This window comes from Oryctolagus cuniculus, chromosome 1 (genome assembly GCF_964237555.1).
Source record: "Oryctolagus cuniculus chromosome 1, mOryCun1.1, whole genome shotgun sequence".
Taxonomy (NCBI): domain Eukaryota; kingdom Metazoa; phylum Chordata; class Mammalia; order Lagomorpha; family Leporidae; genus Oryctolagus; species Oryctolagus cuniculus.
In genome coordinates this window covers 237,276,789-237,297,805 of record NC_091432.1, presented here as the reverse complement: position 1 = coordinate 237,297,805, position 21,017 = coordinate 237,276,789, and the positions used below count along the sequence as shown (strand labels likewise).

At 74.9% G+C, this 21,017-nt stretch overlaps 4 protein-coding genes across 5 annotated transcripts; 1 reads left to right on the top strand and 3 right to left on the bottom strand.

The window, feature by feature from the left end:
* The first annotated feature begins 3,422 nt into the window (after positions 1 to 3,422).
* Positions 3,423 to 5,406, top strand: EDF1 (endothelial differentiation related factor 1). Its single transcript, XM_070059379.1, has 5 exons — positions 3,423 to 3,590; positions 4,565 to 4,616; positions 4,782 to 4,942; positions 5,018 to 5,111; positions 5,230 to 5,406. The coding sequence occupies exons 1-5, from the start codon at positions 3,513 to 3,515 to the stop codon at positions 5,289 to 5,291; spliced, it is 447 nt and encodes a 148-aa protein (XP_069915480.1). The 5' UTR covers positions 3,423 to 3,512; the 3' UTR covers positions 5,292 to 5,406.
* Positions 5,407 to 6,156: 750 nt separating this feature from the next.
* MAMDC4 (MAM domain containing 4) lies at positions 6,157 to 12,908 on the bottom strand. Its single transcript, XM_070061487.1, has 29 exons — positions 12,875 to 12,908; positions 12,544 to 12,681; positions 12,282 to 12,455; positions 12,076 to 12,201; positions 11,863 to 11,993; positions 11,697 to 11,781; positions 11,492 to 11,617; positions 11,280 to 11,417; positions 11,114 to 11,196; positions 10,853 to 11,026; positions 10,625 to 10,709; positions 10,364 to 10,531; positions 10,135 to 10,263; positions 9,899 to 10,030; positions 9,697 to 9,818; positions 9,509 to 9,620; positions 9,277 to 9,393; positions 9,045 to 9,179; positions 8,823 to 8,956; positions 8,527 to 8,743; positions 8,317 to 8,454; positions 8,122 to 8,240; positions 7,948 to 8,038; positions 7,733 to 7,879; positions 7,460 to 7,594; positions 6,996 to 7,123; positions 6,800 to 6,908; positions 6,433 to 6,662; positions 6,157 to 6,308 (listed from the first exon to the last, which is right to left on the bottom strand). Exons 1-29 carry the CDS (start codon positions 12,906 to 12,908, stop codon positions 6,273 to 6,275), a joined length of 3,693 nt encoding a protein of 1,230 aa, XP_069917588.1. The 3' UTR covers positions 6,157 to 6,272.
* Positions 12,909 to 13,594: 686 nt separating this feature from the next.
* On the bottom strand, positions 13,595 to 14,585 carry PHPT1 (phosphohistidine phosphatase 1). Its single transcript, XM_070059388.1, has 3 exons — positions 14,185 to 14,585; positions 13,837 to 13,961; positions 13,595 to 13,721 (listed from the first exon to the last, which is right to left on the bottom strand). The coding sequence occupies exons 1-3, from the start codon at positions 14,471 to 14,473 to the stop codon at positions 13,629 to 13,631; spliced, it is 507 nt and encodes a 168-aa protein (XP_069915489.1). The 5' UTR covers positions 14,474 to 14,585; the 3' UTR covers positions 13,595 to 13,628.
* Positions 14,586 to 15,380: 795 nt separating this feature from the next.
* AJM1 (apical junction component 1 homolog) lies at positions 15,381 to 20,902 on the bottom strand. Of its 2 annotated transcripts, none has more exons than XM_070059323.1 (3): positions 20,000 to 20,902; positions 18,671 to 18,734; positions 15,381 to 18,597 (listed from the first exon to the last, which is right to left on the bottom strand). In XM_070059323.1, the coding sequence occupies exon 3, from the start codon at positions 18,536 to 18,538 to the stop codon at positions 15,719 to 15,721; it is 2,820 nt and encodes a 939-aa protein (XP_069915424.1). In that variant the 5' UTR covers positions 18,539 to 18,597; positions 18,671 to 18,734; positions 20,000 to 20,902; the 3' UTR covers positions 15,381 to 15,718. The 2 variants fall into 2 exon arrangements, with proteins under 2 accessions (XP_069915424.1, XP_069915426.1); XM_070059325.1 differs by having other exon boundaries at positions 18,671 to 18,742; positions 20,002 to 20,902.
* Positions 20,903 to 21,017: the final 115 nt, after the last annotated feature.

Sequence of the window (21,017 nt, the reverse complement as noted above, 5' to 3'; positions counted from 1 at the left end):
ACGGGGCCACGGCCACCTGCCCCGGGCACCCCTCTCGCCAGGACTCCCTGCGCCGGCTGCTGGGGACCCGAGGCCCCTGCGAGCAGCTCCTGCAGCCCCCACCCCGGGACTGCAGGGTCAGCAGGGTCTGACCTCCACGCTGCAGCCGCGGGAGAGGGCGAAGCCGGACGCCCGGAGCGGGGCGGGGGGCAGCAGGCGAGGGCGGGGACGGGCCGGAAGTCACAGAACCAGAACCCGGAGGAGCAGGGCTCTGGCCTCCGGGCACCGGGAGCCCCTGGTGGTGGCACGGCGGCACCAGGAGACCGCAGGCGCCCCGGACCCTGCCCCGCCCCCAGCACACCCAAGGCGACCTGGGCCCACTCCCGCTGTCCCTGTCCTGCAGGCTCCGCCCCTGCAGCCGCCTGACCTCGCGGGAGAGGTGGACTGAGGCGGACGCGCGCGCCACCTACTGGCGGACCCGGGACTGCCACGAGGGGCCGGAGGCGCACCCCTGCTGTGCTGTCCACCGGCCTGGACTGCCCTGGACTGGACAGACTCCCCTCAAACTCGCAGACCAGCAAGGCTACGCCACAGAGTCCGGTGGCTGGGCTGCTTCATGGGACCCCGGGCAGGACCCCAGGCCCGACCCGGCCTCGCAGCTGCCCCAGCCACCCCTGCCCAGCGGGCTCTCACCTTCCTCAGCCAGGGGGCCCCTGACCCTGCCCCAGGCGCTGGACCGGCCTCCCCTGACCACGGTCACCTCTCACGGCCCTGTCCCCTGCTCTGCCTGCCCCCCAGTTCTGCAGGTGGGTGTGGGTCCCACTGGCCGGGCCCCCCGCTCACCCTGGCTGACTTCCCCACATCACCCATCAGCCAGCTGCCGAGAGCAAGCGTGCTATGTAACAGCGCGGCACCGGCGGAGGAAGAGCCATGACAGCGTCCACTGCATCGAGGAGGTTTTTCCAGATCAAGTGGGGAGGGTACCTGCCCCATAAATCGGGGGGGGGGGTCCCGTCGAGGGACAGCGACATTGCAGCCCAGCTTCTGGTTTTGAGTTTCGAAGCCTGTGAGTTTGGGGCCGGCACTGTGGTGCCGCGGCAAAGCCTCCACCTGCACTGCCGGCACCCACAGCCACCGGTTCTAGTCCCGGCTGCTCCACTTCCTGTCCAGCTCTCTGCTGTGGTCTGGGAAAGCAGCGGATGTCCCAGGTCCTTGGGCCCCTGCACCCGCGTGGGAGACCCAGAGGAAGCTCCTGGCTCCTGGCTTCGGATTGGCACAGCTCCGGTCGTTGCAGCCATCTGGGGAGTGAACCAGCGGATGGAAGACCTCTCTCTGTAACTCTACCTTCAAATGAGTAAAAGCTTTAAAAATATATGTATACATTTTGGAAAGATTTCTTTATTTGAAAGTGAGAGAGAGAGAGAGAGAGAGAGGTCCTCCATCCGCTGGTTCACTCCCCAGATGGCTGCATCGTCTGGGCTGGGCCAGGCTGAAGCCAGGAGCCGGGAGCGTCCTCTGGGTCTCCCACGCGGGCGCAGGGGTCCAGGGACTTGGGCCATCCCCCATCCCCCATCCCCCATCCCTCCTGCCCAACACCCAACAAAGCACCAGCTGCCGGGACCAAGCGGCGAGCGGTGCGGTCTGTGGTCCTGGCTCTGCCACCGTCCTGTTTGGGACCGCAGGCTTCTGGGCCGCCTGTGCTAGGAAGAGGGGCCTCAGGAGGGTGCAGGGGCGATCGGGGGAGACCCCCACGAGGCTCGTCCCACACTGCTGACTGATCTCTGAGACGGGGAGTCCAGGGCCACGAATCCTGCCAGGGCCCCTCTAACCCCCACAGCCCGAGGCCGGGAGACCTCTGGGGAGGGTCTGACCCCCGTCCTCCCCGGCTTCTTCCTGTCACTTTCCTGGCTCAGGACAGAGGGGTGGGGACCAGCCACGCTCGGCCGTCCGGGGCGGGGAGCGGGCAGCAGCGGAGTTCAGGGCGGCACGGGCGGCCGCCATGGGCAGGGGCTGCCGGCAGGGCCCGGAGGCTGGGTCTGACTGCACTCAGCCCCTGAGCCTGCCGGGAGAGGCAGGTGCCTCCTTCACTCAGGGACAGGGAGCAAGTCGGGGCCTGCTCTGGGCCCGCCCTGACAGGGCTTAAACCAGGCTGCCTGCTGGATAGACAGGGCGGCCCCGGCAGGGCAGGAGCCGGCGCAGGGAGCTCCATCCGGGTCTCCAAGCACTGTGCCCTCCCCTGCAGCCCCCGGGCAGCTGGGCCGGAAGTGGAGCCCTGGTGTCTCCGGCCGGGAAGACACCTCAACGCCGAGCGGCGCTCACTGCACCAGCCTGGAGGAGGGGCGCTGTGTCCCCTGCCCAGGGACCGCCGCGAGAAGGCAAGGCGGTGGGGCCCGGCCTCCACGTGCACCGTGCTGTCCCGAGCATGCCCGGAGTGAGCCTGGCTTTAGCCAAGACGCCGGGAAAGCTCCGGATGTGTCTGTGCAGGGCCGTGTCTCCTGCGGGCAGGTGAGAGATCAGGAATCATCACGCGGAGCGGCCCACGGGCTCCACAGCCGGCGCCGGCATCCCACACGGGCGCCGGTTCTAGTCCCGGCTGCTCCACTTCTGATCCAGCTCTCTGCTGTGGCCTGGGGAAGCAGTGGAGGATGGCCCGGGTCCTGGGGCCCCTGCACCCACATGGGAGACCCGGAGGAAGCTCCTGGCTCCTGGCTTCGGATCAGCCCAGCTCCGGCCGTTGTGGCCATCCAGGCAGGGAACCAGCCATGGAAGACCTCTCTATTACCTCTCAAATAAATTAATAAATGTTTGTATATATTAAAAAAAAAAAAACCACGGGCTTGGTGGGGAAGGCCCCACTCGGGCGCCTGCACCCCACCGGGTGGTCCCAGGCCCCACTCAGGCACCCCTGGGAGCCCGCAGGGGACGGCTCCAGGGCCGGGGCCCCAGGGCTTGGCCCCTGCCACCACGTGGGAGGCCCGGGCTGCGGCCCAGGAAGTGCGTCGGCAGAAGGGCAATCCGCCCGTCACCCCTGAACGTGGGGCTCCAACGCGCCCCAGCCGCCTCCCCAGGCGCCCAGCGGGGCAGCCGGGACTCGAACCGCGCCCACGCGCACGCCGGCCGCATCCCTTCTCCAAGGTCGAATTCGCTTCAAGTCCCATAAGCCCTGCCCGCCCCCGGGACGCGGGACTCCCGCGGCCGGCACCGCCTCCCCGGCACCTGTCGGGCCCCGGGGCAGCACCTGCGACGCGGCGCCCGCCGCCCGGCTCGGGGTCCCGCCCAGCGCGCCCCGGCCCGCGCCCCCTAGCGGCCGCCGGCGCCGCCCCCACGGCGCAGCGGGGGCCCCGCGGCTCCTCAGACGAGCCGCGCGCCGATTGGCTCCGAGCCCGGGGCAGCGCCCGCCCCCGCGCCGCCGGCCAATGGGAGCGGGGGGCGGGGCCGCGCGCAGGCGCCGGAAGCGGGAGGTGCCGAGGGGACGTCGCGTCGCCGCGCCGGGTCTCGAGTCGCCCCGGAGCCGCCGCCGCCGCCGCCGCGCCATGGCCGAGAGCGACTGGGACACCGTGACGGTGTTGCGCAAGAAGGGCCCCACGGCCGCGCAGGCCAAGTCCAAGCAGGTGCCCGGCCGGGCCGGGGCTGCGCCGGGCGGGGACCGGGCCCGCGGGCCTGAGGCGCGGGATCGGGGGTCAAGGGCCGCGGACCAGGGCGGGGACAGGGGCCGCGCGACGGGGCGGGACCGGCCGGGGCCGGGGCCGGGGCCGGAGGGACGCGGTGGGCACCGGGCCAGGGCCCGCCCCTCGCCGACGGTTCTCTGGCGCCCGGCCGGGTCTCCCCGGTGGGCTGCGGCGCGGGGCCCGCCCGGGCGCGTGGCCGGCCGCGGGGTGGCCGTCGGGGGTGCGGAGCCGCCGGCGCTCAGGACGCGTGGGTCACGTTCCTGCTCAGCGGCCGGGGCCCGATCCCACGGGGAAGTCCACGCCTGCGGGATTTAAGACCTGTTTGTTTGTTTATTTATATGGTAGAGCGAGAGGGAGAGAGGAGGCTTCCACCTGCCAGTTCACTCCCCGAATGCCTGCGACACCAGCGCTGGGCCAGGCGCAAGCCGGCGGCCCCATCTGGCGTCCCGCGCGGGCGCAGGGGCCCAGGCCTGGGCGGGGGCTGGAGCGGCCGGCCGGCCGCGCCCACACCTGCTCCGTGGGGGCGACCCGTGTCCTCTCCTGTCTGCGGGCGTTTCGAGCCGTTTGGCCGTTTGGTTGCGGAGGGTTTGAGGTACCGCGGCCCCTCTGCCTGCCAGGGACACGGTCTGAGACCCCGGTGGACGCCCGCGGCCGCAGTGAGGGTAAAGCAGGCGCCGTGTGACCGGCGGGCCCGAGCGCGGGGGACGGAGGGCCGGCCCCAGGTCGGACCACACGGCTCGGAGGGCTCGCAGCCTCACGCTTAGAATCGCGCGTTCGGAAACGTCCGCAGTCGGCCGCAGGTGGCAGGTGGCAGGGCTGAGGTCAGGAGCCCCGCCGGGCGCCCGCGCCCCGTGAGTGCCGCGGCAGTGGCCAGCGGGGTGTGCCGGCGCTGCCAAAGCTCATCTCTGGTTTCCTAGGCCATCCTGGCGGCGCAGCGCCGCGGAGATGACGTGGAGACGTCTAAGAAATGTAGGTGTTCGCGTCCGCCTGCGCGGGGGGGGGAGGGGGGGCGGGGGGGGGGATGGTCACCGCCCACCAGCGCCCCGAGCTGCTGCTCCAGGTCTGGGCAGCCCGGCCGCCCCTGTCCCCTGGGCTCAGGGCCCGGCCCTCTGCGTCTGCCCGTGCCGCCCCCAGGGGCCGCCGGCCAGAACAAACAGCACTCGATCACCAAGAACACGGCCAAGCTGGACCGGGAGACGGAGGAGCTGCACCACGACCGGGTGACCCTGGAAGTGGGCAAGGTCATCCAGCAGGGCCGGCAGAGCAAGGGGCTGACGCAGAAGGACCTGGCCACGGTGAGGCCGGGCGGCGGGCAGGGCCGGGTCTCCCAGCCGGCCGGCCGCGGGCTCTAACGCGCCGCTTCTCTCTAGAAAATCAACGAGAAGCCGCAGGTCATCGCGGACTACGAGAGCGGCCGGGCCATCCCTAACAACCAGGTGCTGGGCAAGATCGAGCGGGCCATCGGTGAGTGCGCCGGCGGTGGGCGCGCGGCGGGCCCGACCCCGCCCCTCCACAGCTGGGGGCGCTGTCCCCGCCCCCGGCGCGGCTTCCGGTGGTCAGCGCGCCCCCCGGCTCGTTCCAGGCCTCAAGCTCCGGGGCAGGGACGTCGGGAAGCCCATCGAGAAGGGCCCGAGGGCGAAGTGAGCGCAAAGCCTCGAAATCGGTGCGCGGGGCCGCCGCCGGCTGCCGGACGCGCACTGACCACCGGCGGGCCGCCCCGCCCGCGCCTGCTGTCAAACAAGAACAACCTTGCAAAGGCTCGGCTCCTCTGGCTTCTTCCTCCCCCTCCCGCGGGGTCTGCGCAGGGGCGGGCGGGGCGGGGCTGGGGGCTGAGGCCGCCTCGCGCCGGGTGGGGGCCTGAGGCCGCTCTCCCCGCGCGGGTTTCTAGGCTTCGGTTGCTTCCAGGAGTTTCTCCGTGAAAGGCAGAGGGACAGCCTCCCACGGCTGCCGCGGGGGCCGTCTCCCACGGTGTCAGGGACCTCAGCGTCCGGCCGGCCCTGCCGCCTCCCTGGCCGGTAGCGGGGCGCTGGGGCTCAGACTTGGCGTGTGCTATGGGACACGCACCCCGACACGCGTGGCGGTGCGGTGAGGACACGAGCCGAGGGACAGCGCCTGCCCGTGCCCCGTGCCGGGGACGCCGGGCCCCGGAGTCAGTCCTTGTCCACTTCATGGGTGACCGCAGGTGCAGGCCAGAGCTCCCCCCACCGCCCCAGGCGCCCGCGTGCCCAGCTGTGCGTGAACAATGGCTCTGAAGCCCCGGGCGGTGGCCGGGGCACAGCTGTGGGTGTCGCCACCCCAAGCCCTGCCTCTCCTCAAGGCCGAGCGGAGGGCCCGGGCGGCAGCGGCCTGTGCAGACCCTCCCTTCTCTCGGCCGTCTCCCCTCAGGGCAGCCCCAAGTCCCTCCACTGCCCGCCTCCCTCCCTCCCGTCCTCGGTGCAGTCACCCAGGGACCGCCGAGGGCCATGGGCCAGCGTCCTTGTCCCCGGTTCCTGAGCTGCGCGTTCACTCGGCCGTGCCTCACGTCGGGTCTGGGGTCCTGGACCACCCAGAGCCCTCAGTGTTTATTCATGGGCGGGGGGAGGGGCGGTGTCCAGTCACGGGGAGGAGCCCCGGCCTCGGGGCCGGTCAGGGGTTGAGGTTTGCTGGCAGGGTGATGTGGTCCTAGGAGGAAGCAGTCTCAGGATGGCGGCTGCCCGCGGGTGGGCGGAGGGCAGGGCTGGGCGTGGCCTGGCAGCCCGGCGCCCCCCCCCTCCCCCCCCCCCCGTCGGCCTGGGCGGGCTCCTACCTGGTTGAAGAGGATGTTGGTGAAGCTGGAGGCCTCTGCCGCGGAGCCCGTGGCCTCGGGCAGCGTGGCCCCGGAGTCCGCGGGGCTGGCGTGCGAGTGGCCGCCCAGGGGGCACATGCCCTTCCTGCACAGCCAGTGCAGCCCCCCGAGCCCCAGCAGCACCAGGAGCAGGAAGACGAGCAGGGCCCCCCCGACCATGGCCGGCACCAGGGAGGGCATCGCCGTGTCCCCTGTGGGCCGCGGGCGCGTGAGCTGGGGACCCTGCCTCGGCGTCCCGTCGGCACCTCCTCCGGGCTGGCCCCCGGGGCACCAGGGCGGCCGTGGGGCCCGGGGGCTGGTTCCTGGGCGACCCCGGCCCTCCGCTCACCCTGGCCAGGCGCAGGCTCCTGGCAAGGCTGCCCTTCCAGGTACTGGACGTCGTCCAGGGCGATGGGCCCCGCGGCTGGCTGGCCGTCTGTGGTGGCTTCAAACACCATCTGAGGGCGGGGCAGAGGCTGCTGTTGGGACGGGGCGTGGCAGGGGTGGGGGCGGGGGCGGGGCGGGGCTGGGACGCGAGGCCGCACCTGGAACTCCTGGGTGCTGACCACGTCGAGCTGCGCTTGCTGCCACTGCTGCCGCAGGCGCCCGCCCTGGCCCCACACGGCCAGCTGGCCCTGGGGGCTGCTTAGGAGTACCCTCAGCTGCCCCTTGTCTGCGAGAAGGGCCCAGGGCGGGCGGGTGAGGCGGGGGTCCCCGTGGGCGCCGCGTGCCTGACCTGGGGCGAGGGGACCCCCCAGCCCCTGCCCCGCGGCCCAGGCCGACTCACAGAGAAGGGCCCAGGGCGGGCGGGTGAGGCGGGGGTCCCCGTGGGCGCCGCGTGCCTGACCTGGGGCGAGGGGACCCCCCAGCCCCTGCCCCGCGGCCCAGGCCGACTCACAGAGAAGGGCCCAGGGCGGGCGGGTGAGGCGGGGGTCCCCGCGGGCGCCGCGTGCCTGACCTGGGGCGAGGGGACCCCCCAGCCCCTGCCCCGCGGCCCAGGCCGACTCACAGAAGTGCTCGGGGAAGCCCAGGTAGTACCAGAAGCGCAAGCAGGAGGCCTCGGTGGCCGGGAGGGGCTCACTGCGCAGCCAGGCCGCCCGGCCCCCGGCCCCCAGCACGCCAGTTTCAAAGAAGGCAAAGTGGCCTGGGGACAAGAAGGGGCAGGTGCCCCCGCTGACCCGGGAGCCTGCCCCGGCCTGTGGTCTCTGCCATGCGGGCGGGGACGCTGGGGGCCATGTGGCCCCGCCTACGCCCAGCTCGGGCCCTGCCCAGCCATGCGCACCTGCCTCCGTGCCCAGGGTGTGGTCCGTGAGGGGCCGGGGGTAGCGGGAGGGGGTGGCAGCGCCGCTCCAGTCCCAGCTGTGCCCGCCCAGGCTGGGCCAGGCCAGGTGGCTCCAGCCACACAGGCCGGACTCGAAGTCGCAGGACCCTGTGGGGAGTGGCTGGTGAGCGGCACTGCGCTGGCCGCCGGGCCCCGGGCCCCAGCACGGCCCCTACCTGGCTGTGGGCAGGGCCCGTCCTGGAGAAGCAGGTCGTCCAGCGCCACGTAGGAGTGCTTCGTGCCCGTGGCCACAGCCTCGAAGACCACCTGGCGGGCCGCGGGCGGACAGCCCTCAGCCTGGCCCCGGCCGCCCCGGGCGCAAGGAAGGCGGCCCCAGCCCTGTCACTCACCTTCCAGGTGCCCTCGGCCCGCACGTCCGCACGGCCCAGGCGCCAGGTGAACCCTCCGTAGGCGCTCACGCTGAAGACCTGGCGCCTCCCGCCCTCCTCCACGTGGACCCGCAGGGTGCCTGCCACGCACGGCAGGGCGGGCCGGTCAGCTGGGGAGAGGCAGGAGGCCTGCCGGCCCCCACCCCAGGGCCTCACCTGGGCTGCGCAGGCTCAGGTGGTACCAGAAGCTCAGACAGGCCGGCTGGGCCAGGGGCTGGTGCTGCTCCGAGACCAGGGAGGCCGTGTGGCCCGGGGGCAGGGCCTGGCGGCTCGTGTCCACCAGCATGTAGTGACCTGGGTTGGGCACCACCGGTCAGCCTCAGCCCCTGACCTGCCCTCCCCCTTGGCCACGGCCAGGCCCCGCACCTTGGGCTGTGCCCGTGGTGTGGTCCGTGCTGGGGCCCCAGGCATGGCCCGAGGCACTGGCCTGGCGCCGCCACTCGCTCTGCCCGGCTGTGGAGAAGCCGCAGACGGAGTCCTCGAAGGAGCAGCGCTTGGGGGCCCAGCAGGGGCCCGGCCGCAGGGCCACGTCGTCCAGCGCCATGGTGCCCTGGTACCCGTCACGAAGGCCCTCGAACAGCAGCTGGGGCGGGGAGGCAGGGGGGGTCGGCTGGGGCGGGGAGGTGTGTCCTGCTCCCCCCCCGCCGGGCACCCAGCCTCACCTGGTACTTGGCACCGGGGTCCGGCGGGTGCTGAAGGGTGGCCCAGGCCTTGTGCCAGCGGTTGCCGTGGGTGCCGGATTGGGACCACAGCTGCGTGTCCTCCCCGTCCCGTCTCAGAGCCAGGCGCAGTGTCCCTGGAGGGAGGTGGGGTTTGCAGGGCCCGCCCTCCAGCCCCTGATGGGCACCACACACAGCTCTGAGCAGGGCCCGGGGCTGGCTCACCGATCTGCGGCCCATAGAGGTGGTACCAGAAGCTGAGGCACTCCTCCGGGGCCGTGGGCACCTGTGGCCCTGTGAGCAGGTGGGCGCCACGGCCCCGGGCCGGGGGATCTGTGGGGTCCAGGAGCATGAAGAAGCCTGGGTGGGGGGCAGACACGAGGCTGAGCAGCAGAGACCCCCCACACGTGCGGCCTACGAAGAACCCCACCCCCTTGTGTGGGAAGCCCCGCCCTACCCTGGCCGGTGGTGTGGTCGTAGCCAGGGCCTTGGCTCTGGGCCCGGTGCCAGTGGGCATCCGTGTGGTGTCCAGGGTGCCAGCCGCAGGAGTCCCGCTCGAAGTTGCAGGAGACCTCTGGGGGCGGGGTGCAGGGGTCAGCACCCCCCGTGCACCCCCACATCCCTCCCAGGTTCTGAGAAAGCAGGGGTTCCCAGGTGCCCTGGGGGGTCGGAATGTGGGCGGGACGGACCTCTGTCCTCCTCAGTGGTCGCCGTGGTGCTGCAGTCCCTCATGGTTATGTCATCCAGCCCCGCCCCCTGCTGGCCGGGGCCGTCCAAGTCCACCAGGCCTACAAACTCCAGCTGGGGGGGACAGCAGGGAGGGGACGGTCAGTCTGGGCTGCGGCCGGGTGGGCTCCCTCCCTGGGCTGCTGCTCACCCGGAAGGGCCGGCGCCGGGCCCCGAGGAGGACCTTGTCTGCCGTCCAGCGCCCGCTGCTGCTCGGGGCCTGCCACACCAGCTCGCGGGAGCCGCCCTCCAGCACGGCCAGCGCCAGGAAGCCTGGCCGAGGGGGGCACCGTGGGATGGAGGGCGCCCGCGGCTGCGCGGGGGTGTGGGGGTGCCGGGGGGTCAGGCCGTACCTCGGGGGTGACTCTGGAAAGAGTAGGCCAGGTGGAGCTCACAGTGGGGGCCTGAGGGGCCCAGGGTGGGTGAGAGGGCCCGGGCAGGGGCCCTGCGCTGCCCCCAGGCCCTCTGCAGAGACAGGACGTGCCCTGGGGGAAGACACACTGCTCAGAGCAGCCCCCGCCACCGTCATCCACAGGGCCTCCTGGGCGGGGGGGGCAGCAGAGGGCCCCCTGGGGATGTCCAGCCTCACCGGCAGCAGCCCCGCTGGCGTCCGTGCCGGGCCCCTGGCTGTCCCGGGCAGGGAGCCGCTGCCACTGCAGCCGCCCCACACTGACGTCCCCCCAGCCCCCTGCCGCGGGGGACTCGAAGTCCGTGGTGCCTGCAACAGTGGCCGGCGCTGAGAGGTGCCGAGGGGGGCGCCTGCCCCGGCCCACCGGGCCCCCTGCCTCCAGCCCGGACTCCTCCCCTGGGCCGCTCACCACAGCCCTGCTCGTCCTCGCCCTCCGGGCACTGCGTCTGGAAGTCGCACAGCTGCTCCGGGGGCACACACAGGTCCCCGCAGGACAGGTGCCCTGGCGCGCACGGATCTCTGGGCTGCAGGCGGGACAGCTGTGGGGGTGGAACCCGGGGCCCCGGGGGCCTGGTCTCTGTGGGGGCGGTACTGGGGTCAGGTGGGGCAGGGGCAGGGCCTGGGCTTTGCTGGGGGGGGGGCGGAGGCCTCGCGCCCTCCCACCCGTCACCTGGCACTGGTTTGCAGCCGTCAGACAGGACTAGGTCGTCCAGGCCCACGACGCCCCCCGGGCCCGACTGCCCGGCCAGGAGGATCTGAGGGCAGGGGGCGGTCAGCGGAGGCGCTGGCCCTGAACGCCCTCCTCGCCCACGCCTCTCTCCTTGCCCCCTCCTGCCCTTAGGGAGGGGCTCCCAGGACCCCGCACCCTCCGCCCCCAGGACACGCCCGCTGGCCTCACGCGGAAGGGGTGGGCGCTGCAGACGTCCACGCGGTCTCGGACCCAGGCTGCCCCCAGCTCCCCGCGGCGCGTCCGCAGCAGGCTGGGGGCCTGGGGCGCACCGGGGCCGCTGGCCTGCAGGAACAGCTGGAGGGAGCCCGTGTCGGCGCCGTGCAGGTAGAGGTAGAAGACCAGCTGCGGGGCCAGGCACCGGTCAGGGGCCCCCTGCGCCGGGCAGCCCGGGCGGGCGCTCTCGCCCCCCCCCCCCCCCCCCCGTCTCACCGAGCAGTTGTGGGAGGCCTGCAGCTCGGGGCTGGAGAGGACGGCAAGGGCGCCGGGCTCGGCCACGGACACCAGGAAGGCGCCTGGGGACAGCGCAGGTGTGAGCCGGGAATGCGCCGGGGCGGGGCGTGGCGTGGCGGGGTCGCTGGGCGCCCCGGGGCCTCACCCTGCGGGCTGTTCCTGCTGTGGTCTCGCAGGGGCCAGGCAGGGCGCTGGGGGCCGTCCGAGCTGCGGTTCCGCGCCCAGCCCTCAGCGCTGCTCCACAGGCCCAGGTCGGCCTCGAAGTCGGTGGCCATGTGGTGGCCTGGGGAGGGGCGCCTTGAGCAGGACCTCCCGCAGCCCCGCCCCCCGCCGTGGGGCGGGGCCTCCCGCTCTCACCGCAGGCGAGCGGGTCCTCGTCAGAGCGGTCCCCGCAGTCGTCCTCCGCGTCACACAGCTGCGGGGCTTCCACGCAGGCCTGGTTCCCACAGCGGCAGCGCCCCAGGGGGCAGCTGGCCTGCGGGGCTGTGCGGGGAGGGCACGGGGGCTGAGGGGTCTGTGCCCGCTGGGGGGCGCCCTGGGACGGGGCGGGGGGGGGCCTTACTGGGCAGCCCACAGTCCCAGAACTCGACGTCGTCCAGGGCCACGGCCCCCCGGTGGGTGGCGTTTCGGATGGCAGAGAAGGTCACCTGAAGACGGCGGGGGTCTCAGGACTGGAGTGAGGCCCGGCCCCCGCTCGGCCAGACCCCCGCCACTGCTCCCCCGCTCACTCGGAAGTCTCCCGGGACGCGGCCGGTGCTGACGGCCAGCTCCTGCCAGCCGGGGCGCCAGGGCCCAGCGCTGCGCCACAGGGTCAGCGTCTCCGTGCTGTGGGTCAGCTCCAGCCGCAGCTCGGCCACATCTGCGGCACACGGCGGGGGCTGGGGGGCTGCCGGGGGCGGGGCCTCTCCCCCCACGCCCCCGGCGCCGGGTCCAGGGCTCACCTCCAGAGGGCGCCAGGTACCAGAGCCGCAGCTCACAGGTGGCTGCCGCCTCGCGCAGGACCGGGGAGCGGAGGCCCGCGGTGGCCGCCGCCTTGCCCCGGTGGGTGCCCACGGCCATGTACCAGCCTGGCCCGGGGCGAGAGGTCAGCGGGGGGAGGGGGACAGGACGCAAGGAGGCGGGGCCGGGGCCCGGGCGGGGGCCTCACCCAGGTCGGTGCCCAGCGTGTGGTCGGAGCGGGTCCCGGGGCCCTGGGGCGCAGCCCCCGCCCGGTCCCGGAGCCAGCGGTAGCCCGAGGTGCTGACGTCCTGCCAGCCGCAGGGGTCGCGCTCGAAGTCGCAGGTGAAGGGGGCGCCCGGGCCGCGCGCGGCCCCGTGGTAGCCTAGGAGAGCAGGGTCAGGCTGCGGCCCCGCACGGCCCCGCCCGCCCCCGCCGCCCGCCGCCCGCCGCCCGCCGCCCGCGCGGCTCACCGCACTGCGCCTCGTCCGCGCAGTCGGCGCAGTCGCACACGAAGTTGCACGCGGACTCCCGGGGGCTGCTGCAGTGGCCGGGGGCCCAGGCCCTGCCGGGGGACCCTGCTGCTGGCAGAGCGGACACCGGAGAAGCCCCTCAGAGCTGCCTTGGGGCTCAGGCCCGGCGGCCGGGGCACGGGGGCTCGGGGTGAGGCCCGGAGAGCGGTGACCCCTGGGGGTGGTGCCAAGGCGGCAAAGGCCGGGTGGGGGGCAGCAGGGCAGGGAGGAGCCGCCCGCCGCACTGGCTCCAGTCTGCGGGGGCGGCCGCAGGCTCAGCGCCCCGACTCACCCAGGAGGAGCAGCGCCAGGACAGGCAGAGGCATGGTCAGGCCGGAGGCAGCCAGGCTCGGCGCCGCAGGGACCTCGTGCAGTCCCCGGGCTGACTGCGCAGCCCCCTATGTACCCACGGCCCCAGCCCCGCCCTGCGCAGCATCTCCGGGGGGCCGCGCAGGGGCCCCTCCCGGCCGAAGGTCAGGGCTGGCTCATCCACGTGGGGAGGGCGGCCCCCGCCCCGCTGCCGTTCCGGCCGTGGTCCGGGTCCCGGGGCCCCTGCACTTCTCGCCAGCCCGCAGCCTCAGCAAGTCCAGTAAGCACAGGGCCTGCCTAGGGGAGCTCCTGAGCCCCTGACGCCTGGCCCCCGCCAGGGAAGGGTGTGGTCGCTCCGCCCCGCTGACCCTCACCGCCCCTGGGCGGCTGATGAGACCCAACCCCGGCTGGCAGACCCCCACTAGCGCTGGGGTCTCCAGGCTGGACCCGAGGGTGGACACCAGCGGCCCGGGTCAGCTGCTGGCCACGCTCCGCTGGGAACCCGGGGCCGGCTGGGGACGGGGGCACTCGTGGGTGCCCCAGCCGTGGCTGGCACCGAGGAGCCAGGCGTCCTTGGACTCGGGGCCGTGTGCAGGGCGATCACCTCGGACAGGGCCCCCTTATCAGGCCCTAAAGAGCTGAGTGTGCAGGGCCCCTCCCTGGAGCCCCGCCCGAGTCGGGGGACCCACGACAGACACAGACAGGCTCAGCAACACGTTTATTCCCCGCGCGGGGCCTCAGTAGCCGTCATCGGCCCAGGTGACTTCGTAGTCGGGGTACTTGGCTCTGATCTTCTCGGTGGAGACGGAGTGCTGGGCCCGGCCGTAGCCCTGCAGAGAGAAGTGGCCGCTGGCACCCGGGCTTGGACGTCCGGCCCCGAGCGAGGGGGAGCCGGGGCCGGACGTGGGGGCAGGCAGGTGGGCAGAGAGGGGCGTGCGGCCTCACCATGGAGTAGCCGTACACGTGGATCTTCCGGTCCTGGCTCTGGTGGGAGATGCGCCCGCCGCCCAGGCACTCGCAGTCATGGCCCTTCTTCTGCAGCTCGCCCGACACCTTGTCGTAGATGTCGGCTGCGGCGGAGCGCGGCCTCAGACGGGGTCCCCGGCCTCGGCCCGCCGGCAACCGCGCCCACCGCGGGAAGCCCCGCCCACCGGCGCGGGAAGCCCCGCCCGCCGCGGGAAGCCCCGCCCGCCGTCCCGGCCAGCCCCGCCCCGCCGGAAGTCCCGCCCCGCCGGAAGTCCCGCCCCGCGCCGGAAGCTCCGCCCGTCGCCCCGGCCCTCAGCCCGCCCTCACCGTGGTACTCGGCCCACTTGTAGCCACGCACGATGTCCTTGCTCTCGCCGCCCGGGGCTTCGGAGGGCGGCGCCGCGTGGACTCGAATCAGCACGTACTTGAAGACGCCATCGGAGTCGATGTCCACATCAGGAATCTGAGCCAGGCCCGCCGCCGCCATGTTTCCCCGAGCGTGCCTGCTCCTGCGGCCCCTACCCACGCCGTCCGGGGCTGCGTGACCGTGCGGGAGGCGGGCGCTGGGGGATCGCCGGCCAATCCCGTCGGGGGCTGCCGCCCGGGGCCCGCACATCAGCCAATTGCGTCGCCGAGCTGAGGCACGGCTGGCCAATCGGAGCCGGCCGGGCCCGCTTAAAGGGGACGCGGCCGCAGGAGCCGTTGCCGAGCGAATAAAACGCACGCGACCGCAGAGCGCCTTTGCGTGGGGCCCGGCGGCGGGCGGCGGGGGACGGGGCGGTCAGGGCTCGCGGGGAGCTGGGGCAAGGAGGGGAGGCCCAAGGGACGCGCGCCGGCTCCGGCTCGCAAAGTCTGAGGCCCCTCTGACGCCCGTGCCCGGCGACCCCTCCCCGCCCCCTCCGTCCCCCGCACACCCCCCCTTGCCCAGCGACCACTCCCCACGCCGCCTCGTGTCCGGTGACCCCGTCCCACACCGCCCCTCACTTCCCCACGCCGCCCCGTGCCGGTGAACCCTCCCCACCTCCGCCGTCCCTATCCGCCCCCCCGCCTCCCCGTGCCCGGTGACCCCTCTCCACGCCGCCTCGTGTCCGGTGACCCCGTCCCACACCGCCTTCTCGCCACTGCCCCGAGTCCGGGGACCCCGCCCCTCCCCTCCTCCCGCCACACCCCCTCCCAGCCCCACACCGCCCGCTCCCATCCTCCCGCCAGCCCCCCCACCGCCCCTTCCCCGCTATCCCGAGTCCGGCGAACCCGCCCCCTCCCTGCCTCCCCACCAGCCCCCTCCTCCCCGCCCCCCCAGCCCCTTCCCCTCCTCCCCGCCCCACACCGCCCCCTCCCATCCTCCCGCCAGCCCCCCACACCGCCCCCTCCCCGCTGCCCCAGTCCGGCGAACCCGCCTCCCCCCTCCCCCTCTCCCCTCCCAGCCCCCCACCGCCCCCTCCCATCCTCCCGCCAGCCCCCCCGCCCCCTCCCCGCTGTCCCGAGTCCGGCGACCCCGCCCCAAGCACAGGAGACAGAGCGGCTACATTCAGATGCTTTTACTTGGTTCGGAAGCGCTCGCCCCCTGGACGTATCGCAGCCCGGGGGGGCCCGGCCGGGCCGTAGGCGGGGGGCGCGGACAAGCGGGACGCCGGGCCGGGCCTCCACGCGGCGCGCAGCCCGGGAGTGCCGTCCCCCTGGGCTCCAGCGCGCCCCGGCCCGGCCCCCGAGGGGCTCGCGAGGCGGAAGCCGGCGGAGGCCGCCCCGACGGGGCGCACGCGGGTCGCGGGGCCGGGGGCCGGGGAGGCGGCGGGGGTGGCCCCGCGCTGCGTCCTCTGGCCCGCCCCGCCCGGCGGGGAGCACCAGGGCGAGGACCGCGCGGTCACATGAGGTCGTCCAGCAGGTTGGCGCTGGCCACCCAGTCGAGGGCGCGCGGCTCGGAGGCGGCCATGATCATGCACATGAAGGGGCGTCCGGTGCGCCGGTCGGTGGGGTAGATGGTGGTGGGCGTGAAGCGCCGGTTGTCCTCCACGAACTCGCACAGCTGCTCGTACACGCGCGGGAACTCGTGGCGCAGGAAGACGCCGCGCAGCCGCAGCTCCCGCTGGATGTGCACGAAGGCCACCTCGCGCGCGCGCCGCCCGGCCTCGCCTTCCTGGTCCAGGCCCGCGGTGCCGGGCGGCGGCGTCAGGATCAGCGTCTCCATGTCGGGCTCGCGGCCGCGCGCCGGCGGCGGGCGCGTGGGGCTGCCGGCCGCCAGCGCCACCTTGGCGAACTTGCGCACCGTGGGCCCGGGGCTGCGCGGCGCGGGCGCGGGCCGGGCCGGGCTGGCGGCGCCGGGGCCCACGGCCACGGACACGCTGAGCAGGAAGCACTCGGCCGGCTCGTAGAGGCGCCCGGCGGCCGCCAGCTCGCGCGCGTAGCTGCCCAGGGGCGCCGCGTGCGTGGCCAGCTCGCGCAGCGACAGGTAGGTGGGCGACAGCAGCAGCCCCTCGAGGCCGAAGCGCAGGAAGTTGTCGGCCGAGCCGGGGCTGGGGAAGCCGAGGAAGAGCACGCCGCGGCCGCGCGACAGGAAGCCGACGCGCGCGATGCGGGAGAAGGCGCGGTGCACGGGCCCGCTGTCGCGGCAGAACTGCAGCACGTGGCGGCACACGCTGCCCACGCGGCCGTACACGCAGCGCGCCTTGTGCGCGTCCCAGTCCTCGCGGCGGCACAGGCGGGAGCAGTAGTAGGTGTAGCAGCTGTGGCAGGACTTGAAGTAGAGGCAGGCGTTGAACATGGTCTCGGTGCGCCGGCAGCGCGCGTTCGAGCAGGTCATCAGGTCGTCCTCGTCCGCGCTGGGCTCCGGGGACGCGGCCGCGGGCTCCTCGGCGCTGCCGGCGGAGGCGGGCGGCGAGCGCGCGGGCGCGGGCGCGGGCGCGGCGGGGCGCGCGTCCGGCGGGCGGCGCGGCGGGCGGCCCAGGCCCTCGGGCGCGGGCTCGGGCCTCGAGTCGATGACCAGGTCGGTGATGAGCTCGTCCAGCTGCTCCAGGCTGCGCTGGCGGCCCGGGGCGGGCGCGGGTGGCTGCGGGCGGGCCCCCGGCAGGCCCCAGCCCCTGGCGCCCGGGAGGTCGGCGGCGCGCAGGTCGTTGTCGGTGATGGTGATCTCGGGGGTCACGTACCAGTTCCGGCCCGGCCCCTCGCCCACGCGGCCCTTCTCCGACAGCGACGTCTCGGACAGCGACAGCGCCGCGTAGCGCCGGGGCGACGTGGACAGGTTCACGACCACCGGCGGCCGCCGGCCCTCGGGCGACGCGCCCCGGCCTCCGCGCGCCAGCAGGTTCTCGTAGCTGCGGCCGCGGCCCAGGGGGTCCTCCCGGCGCGGCGCCGGCGCCAGGATGTTGTCCCAGGAGCGCGAGTGGTGGCGGCTGTCGGTGACCAGCCGGGGCGGGCTGGTGCCGGTGCCGCCGTGCCACGAGGCCAGCAGCGGGCCGGGGTCGGGCGGCGGCGCCACCTGCAGCGTGCGGTACGGCCGCGGACCCCAGTCGGCCCAGGCGGGGCTGCTGCGCGGGTGCGGGTAGGTCCGGGTCAGGGCGTCGCGCTCGCGGTAGCGCCCGAAGTCCGCGGTGTAGAAGGCGCGGGCGGCGAGGCGGGCCCGGGGCTCGTCGGGGGCGTAGCAGGGGCCGTAGGCTCGCGGCGTCTCGGCGAGGTAGGAGCGGGCGGGCGGGGCCTGGATCGGGAAGGTGCGCGCCTCGCCGGCGTAGTAGCCGGGCCCACGCCTCGGGCTGGGCCCCGGGAGCTCCTCGGACGCGTAGGGCTGGGGGCAGTAGCCGTCGAAGGGGGGGCCGGGGCTGGCCGCGAAGCCGCCCGCGTACCCCTCCGGCTCCTCGGTGTAGAAGAACCGCGTGGGCCCCGGCGGCGCGGCGAAGTGCAGGCCGCGGCGCTCGGCGGGGTCTCGGGGCGCGGGCCCGTCGCAGTACAGCGCCCGGGGGTCCGCGCAGTAGGAGTCACTGGGGGTGGTTGTGCGCGACAGCGCCACGTGGCGGGGCCCGGGGACCGTGAGGCCGTGGGCGGGCGGGGCGGCGGCGCGGGCCCAGGGCGGGGCGGCGGCGGGCCCGCAGGGCCGGGAGCCCCGGGCGGCGTGCTGCAGCACCGCGTCGTCCGGCTTGATGTCCAGGCGGCAGCGGACGTGCGGGGCCGGCCCCGCGGGCGGCTCGGGCGGCGCGCAGCGGCCTGGGGCGGCGCACAGGGGCGCGATGCGACCGGGGCCGCCGCGCTGGGGTTGCAGCTTGATGGGGTGCAGCTCGTTGGCCAGGGCGCGCAGCGCGGGGTAAGCGGGCTCCCGGCGCGGCGACCCGTCCGCCCGCGCCGCGCGCTGTGTCTCCCGGCCTCGGCGCGGCAGCACGGGCGGCGAAGCCGGCGCGGGCGCCAAGCCCGGGGGCGCGCGGGGGGCGCTCTTGGAGCGGGCGCGCCGCCGGTGCTCGCCGTCCCGGGGCCGGGCACGCGGCGGCTCCGGCTCTGGCTCCGCGCGGGCCTCCATGGCCGGCCCGTCCAGCGCCTCCAGGAAGTCAAAGCTGCGGCAGTGGCGCTTGCTGACGGGCGCGGCGGGCCGGGCTTCGGGGCGCTCACATGGCGGGCGCCTGGACGCGGGCCCCGGGGCCGCCACTTTGATGTCTTGGTACACGGTGGACACTAGCAGGTCCGGCGGGTCCGTGCGGGTCATCTTAAAAGTAGTGCCCAGGCTGGCGGCTCCAGCTCACTCGGCCTTTCGGGGCTCCTGCCCTGGGGGGGATACGGGTGAGGGGGGTCCTGTCTGCGGCCCAGGCCCCCCCTCTCGCCGCGGCGGCCGGCTTACCTGGGGCACAGCGGGCCGCGGCCTCCGGCCTGGGCGCTAGTTCCATGGCGGCGGCGGCGGCGGCGGCGGCACCTGCGGAACCCGAACCGCGCTGTGCTGACCCCGGTCCTGGGCCCCCAGCCCTGGGCAGGGGGCAGGCCCAGAGAGGCTCGGCTGTCCCCTGGGCTCTGCCTAGCCCGGGGATGGCAGGAGAGCCGGGTTGTGGTCCCAGGTGTGCTGCCCTCTGGTGCCCACAGCTGGAGCGATGGGCGCTCATGTTGGCCTCTGACTGACAGGTGCAGGACGAGCAAAACCCCTTGCCGGGGCCTCCGCGGGTGCCCGCTGCCGTCCTTGGACCCTGGCCTCGGTCACCTCCACACTCTGACGCCCCCGGCCCTGCTGACTAGGCCGGGCCGAGCCCCTCCCCCAGTGCTGCAAGGGACAGACTTCTGCACCCAAGGCTGAGTCCTGGCCCCGGCCCCGGCCGGGAAAATCCCCCAGGAGCACCCTGGGCCTCAGCTGCCGGGAGGGGCTGGAGCCACTTGGCGCGTGGGGGCCGCGGCGGCCCAGCTGAGGCGCGGGGGACCCCGCCCCCACTCCAGGGTGTACACAGCGCTGGGACTGGGGGGGCTCCTGATACTCTCCCTGCACCATGCCAGCAGGGGGAGGCAGAGCGGGGGTGGGGGAGGGACAGGGCCCTCCCCCACCCTGCCGCAGCCTCCAGTCCCTTGGTCAAATGTGGGCCACTGGCACCGCTGTGGTCCCCAGGGCCTGGGGCTGGCTGGGGAGGGGCTCACAGTGGTGACAGCCCCCCCCCCCAGGCAGGGAGGCGACCGGCTGGCCAGGCCCATCACCCAGTGGGACCTGGGCTTCCTGCTGGTGGAGCCGCCCCCGGGGCCCTTGTCCCCACCCCGACCTCAGCCCACCCCACGGCTGCCCCCTTGTCCCCACCCCGACCTCAGCCCACCCCACGGCTGCCCCCTTGTCCCCACCCCGACCTCAGCCCACCCCACGGCTGCCCGTTTCATCCTAAGCTCAAGGCCAGGCCGGGATGCAGCCGGGGACCCGGCGAGGCTCCGCCCCCGTTAGGTGAGAGCCGGCCTGGCGGCTGCGGGGCTCTGCGACGCCCCCTCCCCGTGGGCGTGGGGTCGGCCCCTTGGGGGCCCTCGCCCCTGCGGAGCCCACGTGGGTGGCTAGGAGCCCCCTCCCCCACCTCGCAGCGCGGCCCCGCCCGGCCGCGAACGGCCCTCGCGAGGACCCGGCCGGGCTGCCTGGAGGCGGGGGCGCCCGGTCCTCTCGGCGGCCCCCGGCCGTGACAGCAGCGCGCCGGGCACCCCACCCCGGCCCCTCACCTGAGCGTGCTCCGCCCGCCAGCCCTGCTGGGCTGCGCAACCCTGCGGGCTCCGCGGCGTCGCCGGCACCGGCGGAAGCTTCCAGGCAGCGGCGGGGCCGGCCCGGGCGCTCAGTGCTGCCTCCGATGGCGGCCGGAGGGGCTGCGCTTAAAGGGGCCGCGCCCGCTGGGGGCTGCACGGCGGCCCCGGGAGCCGCGTGGTGCGGCCGCGACGCTCCCCGCAGCATCCCAGAACGCGGGCCTCCGCAGAACCCGCGCCCCGGGACGGCCTGCGGGCCCTGCCAGCCCCACCTCCGGGACGCCTGCCCGAGCAGCTGACGGCCTGGCGGGGCCCCAAGCTCCGGGACTCCTGGAATCTGGTCTCCGGTCCACCCGGGCAGCAGCAGATGGCCACTCCCTGGCCAGAATCTGGCCTCGCCCCGGGCCCTGTTTGCTTCTGCGCCGGAGGTCTTGGGAGATGCCAAGTTCTCGGCAGGTACCTGGGGCCAGATGGGCCGCCCAGACCACGTGCAGGCCGGCGGCGGGAGCCGTCAGCCCTGGGGACACACGCGTGCACACGCGACCCACTTGTGGGCTGCACCGCGGTACCTCTACCCCTGGAGGGGTGGGCGGGACCTGGGGGCAGGGCCTACGGGGCCCGCGGCGTGAATCCCTGTGACGCTGACCTGTCCTCACGGGCTGTGGCCCCCAGGGCAGGCTGCCTCCCTGCTTGTGCTCCGAGGCCCGGTGCCTGGCAGCCCCCCACCCCGTTGCTGGGATCCCAGGGGAGGCTGTGAGTGGGAAGGGGCGGGACGTCACTGCCGCGCTGTGCCCGCCCCCAGGTTCTCATGGTAACGGCGGCTGCGGCTGGTGGGCAGGGCGCCACCGGCAATGGGGGGGGCTGGGGCCTGGCGGTGCTGGCCCTGCGCCCTGCAGGGCGCACCTGCCCTGGGCACGTGGCTGTGCGGGCCCACCTGGACAGGGCCGGGCTCGCGGGGAAGCCCTTGGCCCTCCCCGGGCCGCTGGGGCCGCGAGCAG

Bases quoted from the DNA above. Each gene is read 5' to 3' on its own strand.
- EDF1 (XM_070059379.1), top strand. From the start codon at position 3,513: ATGGCCGAGAGCGACTGGGACACCGTGACGGTGTTGCGCAAGAAGGGC. The intron at 4,617-4,781 runs GTAGGTGTTCGC...TGCCGCCCCCAG, and splicing joins CGTGGAGACGTCTAAGAAAT to GGGCCGCCGGCCAGAACAAA. The intron at 5,112-5,229 runs GTGAGTGCGCCG...GGCTCGTTCCAG, and splicing joins CAAGATCGAGCGGGCCATCG to GCCTCAAGCTCCGGGGCAGG.
- PHPT1 (XM_070059388.1), bottom strand. From the start codon at position 14,473: ATGTGCGGGCCCCGGGCGGCAGCCCCCGACGGGATTGGCCGGCGATCC. The intron at 13,962-14,184 runs GTGAGGGCGGGC...GCTCCGCCGCAG, and splicing joins CAAGTGGGCCGAGTACCACG to CCGACATCTACGACAAGGTG. The intron at 13,722-13,836 runs GTGAGGCCGCAC...TTCTCTCTGCAG, and splicing joins ACGTGTACGGCTACTCCATG to GGCTACGGCCGGGCCCAGCA.
- AJM1 (XM_070059323.1), bottom strand. From the start codon at position 18,538: ATGACCCGCACGGACCCGCCGGACCTGCTAGTGTCCACCGTGTACCAA.
- MAMDC4 (XM_070061487.1), bottom strand. From the start codon at position 12,908: ATGCCTCTGCCTGTCCTGGCGCTGCTCCTCCTGG. The intron at 8,241-8,316 runs GTGAGGCCCTGG...CGTGCGTGGCAG, and splicing joins CCTGAGCCTGCGCAGCCCAG to GCACCCTGCGGGTCCACGTG. The intron at 7,124-7,459 runs GTGAGTCGGCCT...CCCTTCTCGCAG, and splicing joins GGGCTTCCCCGAGCACTTCT to ACAAGGGGCAGCTGAGGGTA.